General features: G+C 37.3%; 1 protein-coding gene across 2 annotated transcripts in view; it reads left to right on the top strand.

The window, feature by feature from the left end:
* plxdc2b (plexin domain containing 2b) overlaps window positions 1-19267 on the top strand; it is a 41447-nt gene that overhangs the window by 18464 nt on the left and 3716 nt on the right. Inside the window, exons 2-12 of one of the 2 annotated variants that reach the window (XM_043244317.1) lie at window positions 2193-2392; window positions 5184-5330; window positions 6075-6144; window positions 7295-7417; window positions 7740-7858; window positions 9284-9383; window positions 11303-11398; window positions 11608-11689; window positions 14993-15053; window positions 15929-16082; window positions 17920-17958. In XM_043244317.1, the coding sequence (XP_043100252.1) occupies window positions 2193-2392; window positions 5184-5330; window positions 6075-6144; window positions 7295-7417; window positions 7740-7858; window positions 9284-9383; window positions 11303-11398; window positions 11608-11689; window positions 14993-15053; window positions 15929-16082; window positions 17920-17958 (1191 nt within the window). The remainder of the gene's footprint in view (window positions 1-2192; window positions 2393-5183; window positions 5331-6074; window positions 6145-7294; window positions 7418-7739; window positions 7859-9283; window positions 9384-11302; window positions 11399-11607; window positions 11690-14992; window positions 15054-15928; window positions 16083-17919; window positions 17959-19267) is intronic. The other variant, XM_043244318.1, reaches the window with a different exon arrangement.

Genomic DNA, 19267 nt, shown 5'->3' with positions numbered 1-19267 from the left:
AGCTTTTTTGAGGAAAGTTTTTGTAGTGCAGAGTTTTTGTCGCATCGTCTGTATGTATAGCTTGACGTTCGTTCATTCATTTGTGGACATCTTAAAAGGTACCTTCCACTCAGAGGATGAGGAACGAGAGAAAAAGAGAGGGAATTGTGGGACTGGATTTAGGCTCGCAGCTAAAAGAAAGCAGAAGCATGAGAGAAAGCGATCCTGTCCCTGCTGTGGTGGCTTTTCAAAGCATGTCACGAGCAGACACTGATTTTCACTCAGCGACAATAAAAGTCAGTGACAGCCGCCTCTCTAAATCCTCATTGACCTGTTATGTATAATGGGCTTTACAGAAGGACTTGGCTCTGGGAATCTTTTCTCACATCGAGGGATTAAATGAGGAACAGTGGACCATGATGACTTGGAAACAAAGTGCATTCTGCAAGTTTTTCCCCTTTTCTTTTTCATTTGTTTTTCTTAGTGCAGAGAAATAGATGTGGATTAGATGTTCATGTGAATGAAGAGATGCTTGCTGGGATTATAAGAGCAATATATCTGCAGGAAATTAAGATCCTGTTTCCTGAACTCAGTTTTATATCCAGAAGGGTTTCTTGAAAGTAAAATAGGATTCCAGAGAAGGAGCGTTCGAGGAGGGGTATTGTGTTTGGCACTACATTAATTGTGAACTAAACTGAATATCGCATGATACAATACTAATCAAACAGTGATAATATTTCATAAATGATGAAATATGAATACTTTTATTCATCAATGATGCATTAAATCAAAACAAATCATCACTGACATAATTTGCCATCACCAGAATAATTTTATGATTACTGTAATTTTGATCAAATATCTGCAGCCCCTTTGAACATAAGATACTTCTTTCAGAAACAGTTTTAAAAGCCATTACCCCAAACTTTCGATTATTAGTGTATTTACATCGTCAGATGAGTTTTTAGTACAAATGGTTCTTCTATAATAGTTAAATATTTTATTTTCCTAAAGGCATTTATTATAAGGATAATTATTTATAAGGAACTAACTATTTTGTGTAAAGCAAGTAAGAGAGAATTATGTAAGCTCTGGTTCAGACAAAAGGAGCATACTAATCGCATACTAATCAGTAGTGTTCTTATACACACCCAACTCTGTAAGTTATACTGAGTAGTTGTGAGAGGATTGAGAATCGTTCTGGCTAGTTTTTGTCTCTGTTGTCTCTCCATTCCTTTGTAGAGAATGCCTGTAATTGCTGCAGTGCACACAAGTCCATGTATTCTATAGGAAAGTTTTTATGTATTTCTAAACCATCTCTGTTTGGACCCAAGCTGTTGAGGCCTAAACTACCTCACCAAGACTAAACCTGTACAGACAACCACATTGGACTTCTAGTTTAGATAAAGCTAGCATTCGGAGAGTGCTAACCCACATTCCTGGCTGATTCATTGGTCCCTCCTTTTTATTTCTTCTTTTTCCTTTTCTTTTTGTTTAGTCTGCTCAGTCACATTATGAAGTGCTTTTTGTGATTCCCGCTTTGGCCGTTCAGTCATCCTGATTTCCAGCGTACACACTCCCATCTCTCACATCTTTATTTCCAGTGAGAGGACTAAAGAGCGAAGTAAATAGAAGGTTTAATTAAACTCTGTTCACATGAGACTTGATTTGCATAAGAATTTGGCCCTGTGCATGTGTTTGTGGGTGAATAAGAGAAAGACATTAGGCACATAAAGAGTGATATACAGACCAAAGAAGAATAAAAGCAGACTGGCTCACCTTGGCTTTCTTTACCTTTCACACCCGGCTCTTAAAGAAGCAGTTTAACAATAAACCAAGAGTCACCGAGCCATCCTCTTTATTATGACTACAGTTAAACAGGTTAATCTGGAGCAAAGTTGAGGGTTTTTTGTTACAGAGTGAGAGAATAAGAATAAAGGAAAAGCTATGCTTTTTGTGTATGTATAAACCATTTGAAAGAATGTAAGCGTGTGTGAGACAAATGAGGTTTGTCTGGATTTTATTTGTCATAAGCAGTGAAACCTTTTCTCATGTCCTCTGTAAACCTTTTTAGTAACACGCTTTGAAAAAAGAACTCTGTCTGCATTTTCATAAGAAACAAGCATCATTTCTTCCGAAGTGAAGCTTTGTGTTATGTAATGTCAAAATGTTCTCATGCTCATAGGACTGAAGGTTGTTTTGTGTTGTTCCAGGAGCTGCTTATTCAATTCTTCAGGGATGGTCACAGGAGGATGATGTCACTGTGGAGCTGTTGAGGAGGAGACGCTGGCTTCTTCTGGAGCCCCCTCCCATGGAAAGTAACAAGGCCAGTCAAGACATTTTAAAGCCTGAGTCTCAGGATTCACCTGGCATACTTACTGATGAAGACGCGGACAACAGCTCCCAAATAATGGTACCCTTTAAACTTAAACAAAATATACATTTTCCCTTAGAGGCCATTCACACAGAATAGCTTTGCATTGTTTTCAGAAGTAAAGACGCTCAGCTTTGCATCTTTGACGTCACTAACACTTCACATGGCATTCTAAAAATGAGGTGCTAAATGTTCTACTTTTAAAAAACAGACACAAGTTATTAAAGTTTTTAAATCCCAGATTGTAGAATTCTGTCATTAATTACTCACCCTCATGTCGTTCCAAACCTGTAAGACCTTCGTTCATCTTCAGAACAAAAATAAAGATATTTTTTTAATGAAACGGTCCATGTGACATCAGTGGCTCGACCGCAGCAGTAGCAGTCGTACGTTCATCTATGTGATAATTTGAACCACGTGAAAAACATCATACACAAGTTTTTTAGTGTTGAATTAGTTTCCCACGTGACGATTACTTCAAAGCAGTGCGTGTATACAGTATGTAGTTGCTGATTTTAATGTCCTGTCCACGTCCTTTGATATTGGTTTACAAGGTCTGTGTGATGGAGTTTTAGTGTTTGAACTCCTACCAGCTCCCACATACAAACACATTCCTGTATAAACACTCATACACACATACACCTGGTGCATCATTTATTTCACAAACTACAAAGTGCTTCTGTCATTTTTTTATTTTGTGAGTTTCAAAGGACTGAATTTCTGTTGCTTTTTATGACATGGCCTCAGGCTTTAGTTTGGGCTTTCAGGTTTTTGTTTGCTTTTATTTTCAGCCTTTGTCGCTCTGCTTTTGCACTTTAACAGATTAAACTGTCAAAGCTCACGCACCTTATATTCACCTCTTCTTAACTCTGATACATTTCTTTTTTTATGAGAATTGTATTATTCATGTAATTTCATGCTGAATTCCTCAGCACCAGGCTGTTTGATAGGACAGGTCTGACGTTTATGATCAAGTGTTTTCCTCCTAGAGTTTCTCAGATAGCCTTGCTTTGCTTAGTGAACAACAGGAGAATAGTCTGGGGTGATTAGGGTCTTCTTTTACATTGTTACCACTCATGTGTCTGTATGTATATGTTTAGCTTTATTTCTTTATTATGACAGGACAGTGGAAAAAGAAACTGACTGGAGAGGAAAGAAGGGAATAGAATTAAACTCAAACTCTCTGCATGTTATGAATAATCATGTCCCACTCATAGCCTTGGTAATGATGGGAATGAAGTGTTTTTTGTCACACATTAGACTAATTGGTAGACAGGATATCAACTTTGGTTTGTTTTTTAAAAGGAGCAAATTTATAATAACTGAATCACTGATGATGGGCAAAAAAGTTTTTGTAATGGTCAGTAAATTGAAGGATACAATTTCTCTGAGTTGATTTTCTTTCCATTAGTTGATCATTTTCTTCTGTCCCTGTCCAAAGCATTATGACGTTACTAATCAGCAGCCATCATGGGTTGTGTTTTTCCTGGCACTCAGATTTTCCATCCATTTGCTTGGCATGCGTAACCTGCAGAACAGTTCATTTTGTTAAAATGTCAACGTTTTTATATTGTCACTTTGCTCGTAAGTATAGATACAGTACCAGGAACTTTTGATTGCAACCTCTGTATGTGTACACCTACATACATAAATCCACACATATCTAAACATATACACTACCGCTCAACTGTTTGGGATCAGTAAGACTTGTAATGTTTTTAAAAGAAGTCCCTTCAAAAGTCCCTTCAAATCTCTTTTTTTGCATTTATTTGATCAAAAATACAGAAAAACTGTAATCTTGCAGTTTTTATAATCTTTACAATATAAAATAATGGATTCTATTTTCCTTTTTTTTCTAACAAAATACATCTTTGCTATCACTTATGATTCATTTAACATCCTTACTGAATACAAATTTGTATTTCTTTCAAAAAGAGTGTATGTAAAATAAATTTAACTTTATATTTATCAAAGAATCCTGAATATAAAAAAAGGGTCACGGGTTACAAAAAAATAGAACAGCACAAACAGTTTCAGCACTGATAATAAATCAGCATATTGGAGTAATTTCTGAAGGATCACGTGACACTGAAAACTGGGGTAATGAGACTGGAAATGTAGCTATGTGTCACAGGAATAAATTACATTTTAATTTATACAAAAAATTTCACAATATTACATTTTTTGATAAGCATAAGAAACTCCTTTTAAAAACATAAAAAATCTTTCTGATCACAAACCTTTGTGTATGTATGCCTTATTTATTTTGAGCTTGTGTCTCGGTCACCTCTTTCTCAAATCTGTCTCTCGCCCAGCCGGTGAAATAATTGACCTTTTGTTCTTTTCACCTAAGTGGATAGAAAGAACTGGGCTAAAAGAACTCACTTGACCCTTTTGCTGTTTTGTTATCATCATATTTTCCAGGCAGAGGCTAGACGGTTATACAGGTGCTGCCGAGCAACGCTCAGTACAATAAACCTCTTAGTGACCCTCATAAATATGTGGTCCGCGCTGAAATACATATAAACAAACAGAGGTTGGCTCAGTCTTTTGTAAACATGCTTCTCAGATTTTTTCTTTTGGGAAAGTGTTTGGGTGTGTTTCTAATAGTGAAAGACCTGAAATGGTATTTGTTTGTGAAGTGAGAATGGGATCATGGCCCTTGGTTGCTAAAAGCCTGCCATAAACAAATGTGGCTTGTGTTGTGGTGTTTGTTGAAGTGATAGTTCACCGTAAAAGTGAACATTTCTGTTGTTATTTACATGAACACGATGTTTCTGCCCTGTATCGTGTCCTTTAACCTGAGCGGCTGTCTGGTATTTCCCCACAGGAGGACACAGATCATAATTACTACACCTCAAAGACTTATGGCCCCAGTGACCCTATGAGCAAGGAATTATGGGTAAATATTGATCAGATGGACAAGGAGAAGGTGAAGATTCATGGCATCCTGTCCAATACACACCGACAAGCAGCGGTAAGATAGCATTTATTCATTTATCATCACTCACACGCAATAAGAAAGCAGTATACATCTTCTGAAATGCAAGTGATATGAAGACATTTAAGAACAATTACTGTTCGCCTTTTTAATAAAAAAACTGGTAACACTTGTAAACTATTAACTACGACTTTTCCCTCAATTAATTCTTATTTTGCTGCTTATTAATAGTTTAGGTGTTAAGTAGGATTAGTCATGTAGAATAGGATCATGTAGAATAATGCATTAATATGTGCTTGATTACTACTAATAAATGACTAATATTCTAGTAATGTGCATGCTAATAAGCAAGCGTAAAATAAAGTGTTACCAACAATTCTTTTATTTTGTCTGTTTGTGTGGATTATGAACCAAACAGACCAAGTGTCGATCCTCAAATGCCACATTTCTTTGAAATGGGATCAGGTTTTGGTGTGTCGCCATCCCATTACTGGAACAGACTGTGATATCCTCACACTGCACTTTCCAAACAAAAGAAACCACAGCGGAGAAGCTCGCCATGGATTTAGGACAGAAGTCAAATTTATTAGCAGAGTTATGTTTGCTTTAGCCAACCGCAGAATGAGTCCGTAGAGTCTGTAGAGCTACACTTGCTGTATGTTTTATTGTAATCGCAACCTCTCTCTCACTGTCTCCGATTAATAGTTTTATATTGATTCTGCTACGCATTTAGATCTTTTTATAATTGCAAGCTAAACTTTGTCTTGTTTTCATCCTCAGCGGGTCAATCTCTCCTTTGATTTTCCATTTTATGGGCATTTGTTGCGAGAGATCACTGTTGCAACCGGCGGTAAGTAAACTATCCTCCTGCGTGTGAGATGTGTTATAAGAGAGCGCCTGCCTGCCTTCATGCGATACGAGTCCTACACAGCTGAAGCAGAACATATGATCTATATGAGCTTAAAGAGGAATATTTAATTGATTGGTTCTTGCTTGTAGGCGTAAGAGCTCGACTGTGAGTCACAGTGTTCTAGCGGATCAGGCTGTGTTTATCAGCTGTGAGAGATTCCTCTTAATAACAGCTGACCGTGCATGCTGGAGATATGAGGGCATGTGTGGGGATTTTTATTATGATTGCGGTTCATGTGACTCGCTGGCTGCTGGAATGTGTCTTAGATGAAGCTGTGAGAGTGAGGGAAAGATAGAGACAGAAAACCGCCATATAATTTCTCCCTATAATTACATCAGTCATCCCTCTGCGGCTATAAACGGTGAAACACAAGTGATCTGAATTTCCCAGTGTAGCCGTACACTCAGGAGCGCTGTGTAAGAGGTGCTTTTCCTGCCTTAAGAATTTTTAATAAACAGAACAGGAAAATGTTTACTAAATTATTAAAATCAGAGTGTGTATTTACTCTAAGTGCAAATAGCCTGTGTTGTTGGAAAAGGCATTTTGAAGTAACTCCTTTACTAAAAAGCAAGTTCGGAATGGCTAGGAGCAGATTGATAATATAGCTATAATACATTTTTTTTGAGGATTATTTATTTTGTTTGTCAAATATTAGGGAGCTCTTTCTTAGTTGTTTTATCTGGTCAGCTTAGTCCAGGTTGGCTGAATTCCTGTGGAAAGATTTGCATTGATTTAAGCAGACAAATGCTGAAGACACGTTTTAGATTATGTATGTGTGGAAGGTCCTCTCTCCTTTCTGTGAGTGGGATGGAAGGAGGCATTTATATGGCTAATTAGAGTATTAATCACTTTGGAGACAGGCCAGGGCTGTTTGCCAGGACGCATAGATGAGAAAGGAGGAGACCACAGAGATTAAGAGTAGAAAGACAAGCACATGTTCATGCATTGGTGCCAGAAAACTTTTTTTTTTGTTTCACATAAACAAATTGAGTGGTTTTATCCGAAGATCACGTATGAAATGTATTTTTCTTATTGTTTTATATTATGAATATGTATTGTAGGTTTATAGGGTGTGTGTGTGTGTTTTCAGGATTCATCTACACAGGAGATGTGGTTCACCGAATGTTGACAGCAACACAATATATTGCTCCACTTATGGCAAACTTTGACCCCAGCCTCTCCAGAAACTCAACTGTCATCTATTTTGACAACGGTAAGAGACAGAAGCAATGGACTGTGTGTGCGCGTGTGTGTGAGAGAAAGAGAGGGTGTCCTATCTGACAGAAATATATAGTGGAAAAAATATATTGGAACAGAAATATCCAATATATATCTGTCAGACATTCCCATCTTCAAATGCTCACACCCATCAAAAACACTGTACCTTGACTTGCCATAAATCAAATGTGTCATGTTATGTTTTCCAGATGCTCTTGTCTACAAAGGCGATCAGAAACCGTAGTATTACTAGAGAATATAAGTATCAAATATATTCTCACTAATAAATGTTGCGTAAATGTGTGTATGTTTCTTAGGAACTGCTTTGGTTGTCCAGTGGGATCACGTCCATCTTCAGGATTCTTATAATCAAGGAAGTTTCACCTTCCAGGCCACATTACACAGCGATGGACGAATTGTCTTTGCTTACAAAGAGGTCTGAAGTGTATTTTTTCTTTTCTTCCTCCATATGTCTTCGATTCTGTTTTATATTCCTCTCTCTGTCTGTTATATTTCTCTCTTGGTGATTACTTCCTGTTCCATCAGAGTTTGTGTGATTGTGTCAGTGCCTCTGTCTTTTCAATCTGTCACGTACAAACATGGTCAGGTACCATGTTATGGCAAAGTGAAGTATCCAGTGCAGTTAAAATATTCCAACTTCAAAACATCAGTTTCAAAAATCATGTGTAGTTTAATATTGAAACACGTGAATCCATTTTAATCATCAAATAAATCAATTATATTCAACTTTGTTATATACTATATTTTTATGCGTTATATGTTTTGTGTTATATACATATAGAAATGTATATTTCATATATTTATATATAAAATATTGTAACCCTGTAGTCAGAAGACATTCTTGTAAATTCTGTTGTGATGTATTTGATTACTGCAAAGCGTATTCAGCCCACAAACCTCATAAATCATGTGCAGTCAAATGTGACATACGTGGAATGCATGAAATCTGCATTTATAATAAAAAATAATTCAACTTTATATATATGTATTATGTTTCATATTATATACATGTATTGTTTAAATATAATGTATTGTGTACATATTATGTATTTATTTATCTAAATTTAAAATGCATATTTTCTCTCTCTCTCTCTCTCTCTCTCTCTCTCTCTCCATGTATATCTATCTATCTATCTATCTATCTATATATCTATCTATCTATATATATATATATATATATATATATATATATATATATATATATATATATTACACACACTGTACAGTGTTGTAGCATTGTAGTAGATAAAAATACATAAAGAAATACTGTAACCCTCTAGCCTAGAAGACATTCTTCTGTTTTGATTTATTTGATTATTGCAAAGCATATTCAGCCCACAAACCTCGTACATCATGTGTGCAGTCGAATGTGACGTACTTGAAATGTGTGAAATCCATTTTAATCATCAAAAAATATTTAACTTTGTATATTTAATTTATTATATACATGTATTATTTCAATATAATTTATTTACTAATATACATTGATAATATTTTATTTATATATGTGTGTGTGTGTGTGTAGTGTTATGCAAAATAAAAACAAATAAAATCTAACATTGTAGAGGGAAGTATTTGAAAAACTATATTGTAACTCTGTAGTCAGAAGACGATCTTGTAAATGCTGTTGAGATTTATTTGGTTATTGCAAAGCATATTCGACTGAATTAGACTTCTCCCTATTCTTGTCTCTCTGCTCACTCCATATCATTCTTTCTTTCCATCTTCCTTGCTTACTTTCTTGTCTTTCGTTTTTGCTTTCTCGCTTTCCTTTCAAACCAGTCGACTAACTTCTCAGGTCGATGGTGGATGAATTAACTAGTATGTGCTTTCATTTCAGGTCCCAGTGCAGATAGCGAAGATCAGCTCTATCAATCATCCAGTGAAGGTTGGACTGTCTGATGCCTTTGTGGTGGTCCATAAGATTCAGCAGATCCCCAGTGAGTCAGCGTGACACGTGACACCAGTATACCATCTGCATCCTGTATTCCAAGTGTGTGTGTGTGTGTGTGTTTTGGAGATTTGAGATGACGACTGACTTTGACAGGTGCTATTCATCCCATCAGAAAACTGGGAGTGTGTTTGTTCTGACAGCCGATTACTTCAGGGATGATCTCAAAGCTCCTTCCTCCTCCCTTCTCAAGCTGTTTGTTGTCTGGTGTGGCGAGCAGGACAAGTCTTTGATGTCGTAGTAACAGTGATCCCAGCAGGACCAAACCCGGCTACGCTGGGGAAACAAATTTAGCAGATAAATATGTCTGGAGTTGGGCAGCGAGTTAGTGTGGGAGTGAACAGGAGGAGAGGATGTCTTTGCTGTCAGGACATCATGAATGGAGGCTCATGATTTTCCATGACAGCTTATTCTCTCCCAGCGTATGTGTGTGTCTGTGTTTGTTTGTGCCCGTCTGCTGTGAAAGGGCAGGATTTGCATCATTCTCTCTGTCTGTCTGTTACAATGTGAGAAAGAGAGACAGCTCTGAGGAGAGTGGAGAGTGAGACGGAGTGATTGAGAGCGGTAATAACCTGCGTGGGTCTCGCCTCTCTTTCACTAATTAGTGTCTGGAGACTCATCAGGTGACACTGTTTAAGATGCATAAGCACACACTTGCGTATCTCCAGGCATTAACAGCATGCTACGAAGGAGTTTTGTGACACCCCATGGGCAAGAAATGTAATTACCCACAGGAAGAGGAAAACAGCCTTCACCGAACAAGCTACAATTTCCTGTCTTAAAAGTTTAGCTGCTCTTTAATGTATTAATACTCCAACGATGTAGGTTTCAGCAAGGTCAGACAGTTACTTCCTCAGCTGTACACACACACACACACACACACACACACAGTTTATCAGAGCGATTTTCCCCTGCTGTACACATTCATCCGGAGAGGCCACACATGAAAAGCCACATACACACCCACAAACACACACACATTGGTTTTATTCTATTAAAAAGGACAGTACTTTTATCCAGAGGTGACCCTAGCTCTTTACACAAACTTTTAGATCAATGGGATTTGCAGGATTTATGAGGCTTTTACATATCAAGAATGTTAGGGGGTTTTACTTTTTTTTTTTTTTTTACAAATTTGCAGAGAGATTTTCAAAACTATTTCTTTACAGCTAGTTTAATCAAACCTACGCGCACACATACACGTATAGAAATGCTGCTACAGTACCCATCCTCTCTTCATTGTAATTCAATTTTCCATTTCACTGCTTTTAGGTAATTCAGCTACCAGTCACGTAGATGATGTATTACTAGATGCATCTATATGCGCAGTTATATCCCCACATGCGTGCACATGCGTCTGATCCAGCGTGTGTCGATGATGGGGGCTTAACTTTAATTCAAAGACTATTATATACTGAATTAAGTACGTTTAAATCATGAAAAGTCCATTCTGTCTTCAAGGGAGTTGTAGGGATTCATGGCATTAGAGACTGAGTATGAGTACTGCATAACCAATGAATAGTTCACTTAAGGCCAATTCACGCTGCACCAACAGGAGATGGAACTGATACACTCGCAGGGTTTTGTCTGTTGGGTGTGTTACCCCGTCAGTGTCTGTTGCCATTGGACGGTATATGTTTTCAAAGACTGAACATGTTAAATCTAATAGCCTTTAGCAGTGTAGTTCTTTTTACCATTCTATTTTAAATGTAACATTTTACTGGGTGAGAGACACAAAAGAGATGATTCTTTGTAGTTGACGTAATTAGTTTAGTAAACACACTGGTCTTTTTTGTTTGACTGAGTAGACTGAAAAATACTCACCCTTCCTTTCTGCTTTTGCTACAGAAGTTCCAGCAACCCAAATGCTTCACATGGTGATTGTAATGTGTGTTTGTTTGGCTCTAGATGTGCGGAGGAAGACTATATATGAGTATCACAGAGTGGAGCTGTTAAAGACCAAAATTACCAGCATTACAGCTGTAGAAATAATGCCACTGCCCAGTAAGCCAATAAACACGCTCAACATGCATGCACAATTATGTGATGTACCTAATAGAGTTTTAGTTTGTTCTAACTCTTTATCTGCATTGTCAGAGTTTTTATCACAAGTTATATGGAAATCCAGTTAATTAATCTATTAGCCTTTTGCTATATTCGTGATCGATTCCGTGCTGATGAATTTTCTCTGTCTTTTTTTTTCTTTTTCACAGCATGTCTTCAACTCACAAGCTGCACTTCTTGCATAGCATCACAGATTAACTTCAACTGCAGCTGGTGTCACCGGCTCAATAGGTGAGAAAACAAACCTCTCTTCATCCGTCTCTCTTTCTCCTATTCTAATGTCATTTTACTGGAATTGAAGACGTGGTTCTCAGACCGCTTGCCTTGAGGTGGTGCAATGAACGAGGGGAGTAATTTACATTTTACAAGTTCTGTCAGCAGTTGCTGAAACACAAGCACTCTCAACACAGACATTCACAAGATGTGGAGATAATTCACCACTGCTAATTCAGCAGTCACAATGTTACAAGATTGCCTTTGTATATAAAAAAGGCCTAAAAATTTAAACGAACTGTAAACATCACATGTAAGCCATTAATAAAATGTCTCTTGCATTATTCCAAGTAGCAGTGCTTTAAATGTTGCAGAGAATCTTTCAAACCAAAATCGCTTTTTTTCAGAGAAAGCGAGAAAGAGGGAAAATAAAGTCACATTCCTGCTGATTCATGCCCAGACCCTCACCTCTCGAACCCAGACAGCTTTTCTCTGTAGATTACATACCAAAGAACAGACAAGACCGAGACACCCAACCTCCTTCTGCTTTATTTTCCTGGCAATCCTTCCATCTGTCTACTCTTTCAATCCCTCGCTCTTATTCTCGAGCACATACGTACACACCCACAAGCATGCATACACATACTTTGAGGGATTCAGAAGTATAAAATCCCAGTTGGTGTTTATTGTGAGATTTAGTTTATGACTGGCACAGAGAGAAAAAGACCAGTTCACTTGTTGGAGGAGTTTAACTCTTTCCTTTTATCAAGTGCATATGTGCTGCACACATATATTGAGCTGTAGCATTTTTCAGTGCAGTTTGTTATTTTATAAATCATTACCTACCCAAAATAATGATGCATAGCACAAGCACGTCTTTCAATGTCAGTGGGACCTTGATTTTTCCATCCACTTTGTGAAACCTGCTGGATTGTATAATTAAATCCGAACCAGAATCAGAGTCTTGAATCATCTCCTTGTAGACAAGGGAGTTCTATTCAGACTTCATCAATATGCATAACCATTTTTGTTTGGCTGGAGGTTATGGAAACAGTGTAGAGTTAGAAATTGCTGCAGTAATTAAAGTCAGTTTTTTTGGCTTGATTAAGGCTGTGTGTTTGTGTGTGAGAGAGGGAGAGAGAAAAAGAGCAGAATAATGAAACAGTAAATGCAGGTAACTCAGTTGACTCAAGCTAATAACTGACAGTCTGCTTCTCCCAATGCAATTCATCAACAATTTAGCCCTTGTCTTTAGAGAGAGAGCAGACAAAGTCTGATGTGATGCAGTTGATATGCACAAAAACAAGCTGTAACTGAACAGAAGACTGTAATACCGTAGCAAAGTGTTATATTTAATATCCTTCATATTTTATTACTCTGAAGTAATGAAATTACTTTAGCGTAGGAGTTTATTAGTAATGATTATGTGCATCAAAAAAATAGATTTGCATACTTTGCATACCCCGTAGGTCAGATTATTACTGGATCAGAATAAATTTGAGCTGACTGCATTTGCAGCCATTAACATGTAAATGAGATTATGAAAGGTTGGAGAAGTGCTGACGAAGGATGTGGACTACACCATAGGCAACCTCAAATCTACAGACGTATATTTCACTTTTACTTGTCTTGCTTGCATGATTCATCAGTGCTTTGGGTAACTGCTTGGTAGAGAAAAATGAAAGGAAGACATAATGACCATGACAAAGCTACAAAAGTAAATTACACCAAATCAAATTTGTTCACCAAATAATTAAATCATTTGAAATTTAGTTTGTATCAATTTATTATTATTTAATACTTTAAACTGAAGGGTAACTATGGAAAGCTTTCAAGGGTCAAATATCTCACATTGTCATAGTTACTTTCTCCCTAGTAGAGGTTCACGGATATATTTTTGACCTGAAGGATAATTCTTTTCAAGTCATGGCATTTAATCTACCCTAGTGGAAAATAAATATACTAAAATTTATTTAAATAATTATATTTATTATATTTATATGATACTTATATACTGTGCACTCCTACACATCAGCATTAGTACTGTTATTTATTTTTTTGTATTATTCTTTAACAAATTGCTTTGGAGAAAAGTAACTAAATGATTACATGTGCGACAAAAATTGCAAAGTAGAAATGAAATGCCTCGCAAAGCCAACAGCTTTATTCTGTGTCAAATCTTTGGCCTACAGAGGCTGGTGTGTGTGTGTGTGTGTGTGTGTGTTTGAGAGAGCGAGTTCCAGTCAGTAGCTGCTCTTAGCAGAGCTCTTCCTGTCCATGGGTCATGAAATCTCTAATCCAAAGCTTTCAGTTAGACAGTCTGACGCACACTATAGTGCCCCCTGCCACCAGCGGTCAAGGTGCTTCTTTCCCAGGATCACATCGTGTGTATAGAGCAGTGCCTTGTGTTTGCTGATGCTGACACTCAAACACGCTATTACAAGAAAAAAATGAAACGAAGAAGAAGAAAAAAACACACTGAAAAAATGCTAATCTAAGACACACAGTTTCCATAGACCGTCGGTTTTTATTAACCTAATGCATACATGGAAGTATTTCTTTTTGTTTATTTAATACTTTTGTCCATTTATATCCACTCTTGCATGAAATGATTTGTTTTTCAACCACAAAAAGGAATAGCATCATTTTGATCTTTTAAAAAATGTAACATACTGTGACAGGCAAAATAAAAACCTCACAAAAACAACTGGGTTGTTTACCACCTGTGAAGGGACTGGACAGCAAATGTGTCTTCTCTTCTGACCCCAGAATATCAGAGAGAAACGCAGAGGGAGATGTGCATGCGGCGAATTGTAGTAAACTGAAAAGAGATAATATATCACGGAAAGATGAATGGAGAACGGGGAGCTGCTGAAGGATATGGAGTAAGGGTGACTGTATCTCGGCAGACATCAGGAATGCCAAGTAGGCGAGGCCATTGTGCTCTATTCTGCGTGCAAGGGGAGGAGGAGGAGAAATACTAGCTGTACTGCCTAGTCCTGACTCTATAAGCCAGCATTTATTAGTGATATACTGATGTAGACAGTCCTCGGTATATTTCACTATTTAGAATTTCCTGTTCTGGACCACAGTGAACCGAGTGTTCTTAATGGAACCTTCTTGGAAGACTCGTAAATGAAAATTCATTTCATGATTTACTCGCCTTTTTTTGTAGAACATACTCACAGTGTTTCTCAGAATAGAGTTAAAGGTTTCAAAGGATTTTTCTGCACTGGTCAGCGATCTATAAAAGATCAGGATGTTTGTGTGTTTATTGGCTGTCTTTAAAATAGTAATGACTGCTGTAATTTTTATTGACAGATGTTCCAGTGGATTTGATCGCCATCGGCAGGACTGGGTAGATAACAGTTGCCCAGATGAGGTATGCGTATGGATGTCTGTGTATGTTTTTATTCTAAATCTCTTTTCCTGCATGATAGACAAACTCATCAGCAGAGTTTAGAGAAGAAAGGATGTGCTGTGCTTTCTCTCTTTCTCTGTATTTTTCTTTCCACCTTGTACATGGCCATTGGTAATTAGTAGCATGTATGACAATGTATTTTAAGTCTCTTTGTTTTTTTGCACAATATGTTTTTTTCATGTTGGCTTACTGTATGTGCAGACCGACATCTTAGGCTGTTATTGCCTTTATGGAATTTGAGTAAAGGGCTTCACTGCACTAAATTAATATGTTGAACCAACAGCACTAGTTTTTTAGATAATAAATTATTGCCATATTTAAAAGGATAGCTCACCCCAAAACGAAAATTCTGTCATTAATTACTCACCCTCATGTTTTTCCAAACCAAGTCCTACATTTATCTTCAGAACACAAATGAAGATTTTTTCTGAAGAATCCCGAGAGCAACAGAGAATGCTGTTCTGCGTCAGTTGCACCACAAAGAAACACGTTTTTTGTTTAGATCGCAGCGTAAACAATGTAGGCAATGTTTCCGCATTGCGCACAAAAAGTATTCTCTTAGCTTTCCTCTGATGTCAAAATATTTTAACGATGTCCTTGCTAGGTTTCTGAGCCTTGATACATGCTGTGTATGAAAAGGTCAGAGAGCTCTCAGAATGAATCAGAAATATATTCATTTGTGTTCTGAAGATGAACAAAGGATTTATGAGTTCAGAACGACATGAAATGAATTTTCATTTTTGGGTGAACTATCCCTTTAATGTCACAGTACCAAAATGTATGCTTGAATGTTATCCAACATATGCTCAATATCTCTGATCACCTTTCATTCGCAGACTAAAGACAACACCTGTGACATCATAAATACTACCAATCTCAATCTGCTGACCACTGCATCAGTTGCTAAGAAGACCACAAGAAACAGAGAAACTACTGAGGGTCAATCTACCCAAGCTCCATCACACATGCCCACCAGCATACCAACAGAAGGTACTGTCACACCTGAACACATACACCACTTAGACTGAAATATGGAACGTGAAACTGATGTTACAATCCTTTGACGACAGGAAACCAACGGGTCGTTGATCTAAATCATTAGTTACAAGTGACTGCTCCTGGTAAGAATGCAGCAGGATAATGTTAAGAGGGCACAAATGGATTCTACATAAATCAATAGACACAGAAAAAGAAAGGCTTATTTGTGCTTTATGAGTCTGGGGAAAATCAATTTGTGGAGAAGAAACGTTCTGTATTAAAGGACGCTCAGAATGTGGAGCTGAAGGGCTTTGCTGATCGATAGAGTTGAACAGATAATCATGCTTCTCATTTAAGAATCTTCCTTAACTAAACTGTGAAATACACCTTATATCACTACTATTGTTTAACTTCAAACTCATGTTGTGTGCTTCGCTCTGTTTTTCTTTGTGATTGCACAAACACATAATAAGTAAACAGCATAAATGACACATTTGTGAATTATGAATACAGTCATAAATATTTCAAATCTAGAGAAGCAGTAGTTTTTTTTGCAGAACAAGAAATTAAAATTCATTGTCTTCTACTTATTACTCTAGCTCACAAGTCAATATAAAGAAGTTTTTTTCTAGTTATTACTTGCTTCTTATCTCAGCGCTTCTGCTGTCAGTGTAACACCTGTGTCCTAACAAGTTGCAGATTCCTGTAATTTTTCTTTTCTTGCTGAAAGCAACAATACTGTGTTCAGTCGCACAGTCACAGCCAGTGAGAACGGACCAATGAGATTTCACTCTGGGAGGGCGGGGCTATATAGGAAGCCTTATACAGAAGATGATGTTAGTATTTCTTTGTGCCATGTTTTAAAAAGAAAGGCTGGCTAGATGTGAATACTTGCTGACTTCATGTGAGTCGGTGGCACCGCCGCTCTTTGTTTTTACAGGCAGCAAAGGATCTGGCTACAAAAAGTATGTTAGTCTCGGGGTTGCCAGGAGTCCACTTAAAGTGATTAACTACACGAAACAATCTGTTCATCATTAAGAGTTTCTCAGAATGCTCAATAAGGCAATGATTTATGAAGTAATTAAAAAAGGCATGCATCTCTCGTTTACACTCTTCTTCCTTAATTCTTTATTTATTACTGATTGGTTGTTTTATGAACTTATGCTATTATGACAACAGAACTGCTGACAGGTCTAAAGTGAACAATCAAATGTCTGTACATTTAGCCTACTACCACACTGCTATTCTGCTGTGCGCTATACAATTGGCCACAGTTCAGACAAATATAATAATTATATTAAAGATACTTTTTTGGATATTTTGAACAGTGTTGTTAACCAAACAGCTTCGGTGACCACTGACTTATATACTATGTATTATATTTCTATGTGTAGTTTTAGATTGATTTCGATGAACAGCACGAAGCACATTTTATGTTACCCTGCTGGCTGCGGTGGATACTACAGCATCATCAGCTGTTATTGTGCTGCTTTGTTGACTTTCAGTTCTCAGCAGAATTGCCTGTAGCAGATGTTGACCTGTCTGTCTCAGACTGGAGCTCTTCAGCTCCCTTGAAAGCATATTCAAGAATCTCGAAGTGGATTGCTCATTAAAAAATCATTACAAATCCAAAACTTGCTTTCAAATCACAGACATATTTTCTAATCTCTTTGAAGTGCTCATCACACACACGTGCGACCTATTTACAGCTGTTTATGAGATGTGGGCGTGTTTTAGAGCGCGCGAACCTATAGTTCACTGTAAACTGTCAACATGCAAAATTGAGCTTTAATATTTACTCCCTTTACTCTCTCCCTCCTTCTGTTTCTTTTCTCATCTATTTTTATAGACGACACCAAGATTGCGCTACATCTCAAAGACAACGGAGGTAAGATCTTAGCATTGCTGCAGTGCAAAGTGCGTCTGTGAAGTCAAAAATGATCAAACGTTTCTGATAAATGTTCATTTTTCCTGCTGATGCCCAAATAAGGTCATCCTTGTGTGTGCGAATGACTTGCCTGGTTATGTGTGTGTGTATATATGTGGCAGCAAGCACAACATTTTTGACTAAATATCTTTTCCACGCAGCAGTGGTTTGTGCCAGTTCATTTCCTGACCAACAGCAGATTTTTGTATCATGCCTTTTTCTTCTCTTCTACTCTTTTAGCTTATCACACACAGTCTCTCACTTGCTCTCTTTATGTATATTCTCTCTTTGCCTCGCTCTCTTTCGTCTTTCCCCCTCTGAATTCCCAGAATTCTGCTAGTAAGATCCAGGTCATGTGTTTTTGATTTGGTGCGAGCTCAATATTTCTTTACCAGTCGGAAACGACGGTCAGGACTTCAACATTTCATCAATAAAGCAGAAAACAGAACATGCAGCCAATCAAAACATGTAGCAAGAAGGAAGCACTAGCTAAGCTTCATCAGAAGAATACCAATATCAAAATGATTGTATTAGCAATGGACTATTTCAGGTGAATACATAAAACAGGATTATAGTAGTTAGAAGGAAAACCTATTAAAACCAAAACTCTGAATCACCCTAATTCCACCAAACGCAGATATTTTTGTTTCCAAAAGATGGCCATCTGCCTGTATTTGTTTGTGGTGGCAAATCGCGCTGTAAACTTTCGGCAAACTTTGCTGCTTTTCAAATCAAATGAACCATCTGTATTGAGTTCACACCCTGTCAGAAATGATATACAAGCCTGATTTTGCAAGGCCATTTTTAAAAATAAAAAAAGAAATCAGATTTTTTTTTTTTTGGTTTGTTAGATTGAGGGCATGTCTGTTGGATCGGTTGTCATCTGTCTTTCTACGTATTTCAGTGTGTCATGACTTCTCCAGCCCACCAGACATAACGTGTCCATTATATCATTAAAATAACATGCACATTCATGCTAAACCCAATAAATGTGTTTAGATTTTTTTAGAAATGTTTTCATGAGGTAACTTGGGGTCTATGCCAGTTTAACTGGTACAGCCAACTTCTAATTTAAGCAGCGCTGCCAAATTTAACTAGTGCATTTGATTAATGACTGATTTCAACAAGATGTCGCCATTAGTTTTACTGGCGCCAAACGCAAATTGTCACAATATTATTAAATTCCACTGAAATCCAGAAATGTATTTAAAGGCGTCAGGTAAAGAGTGATGACTGGGAAGTGACAAAATGTTTGTGGGGCTCAGAAGCA

The sequence above is a fragment of the Puntigrus tetrazona genome, chromosome 7, assembly GCF_018831695.1.
Source record: "Puntigrus tetrazona isolate hp1 chromosome 7, ASM1883169v1, whole genome shotgun sequence".
In the NCBI taxonomy this organism is placed as follows: Eukaryota; Metazoa; Chordata; class Actinopteri; order Cypriniformes; family Cyprinidae; genus Puntigrus; species Puntigrus tetrazona.
This window is presented reverse-complemented; position numbering and strand designations above follow the sequence as displayed.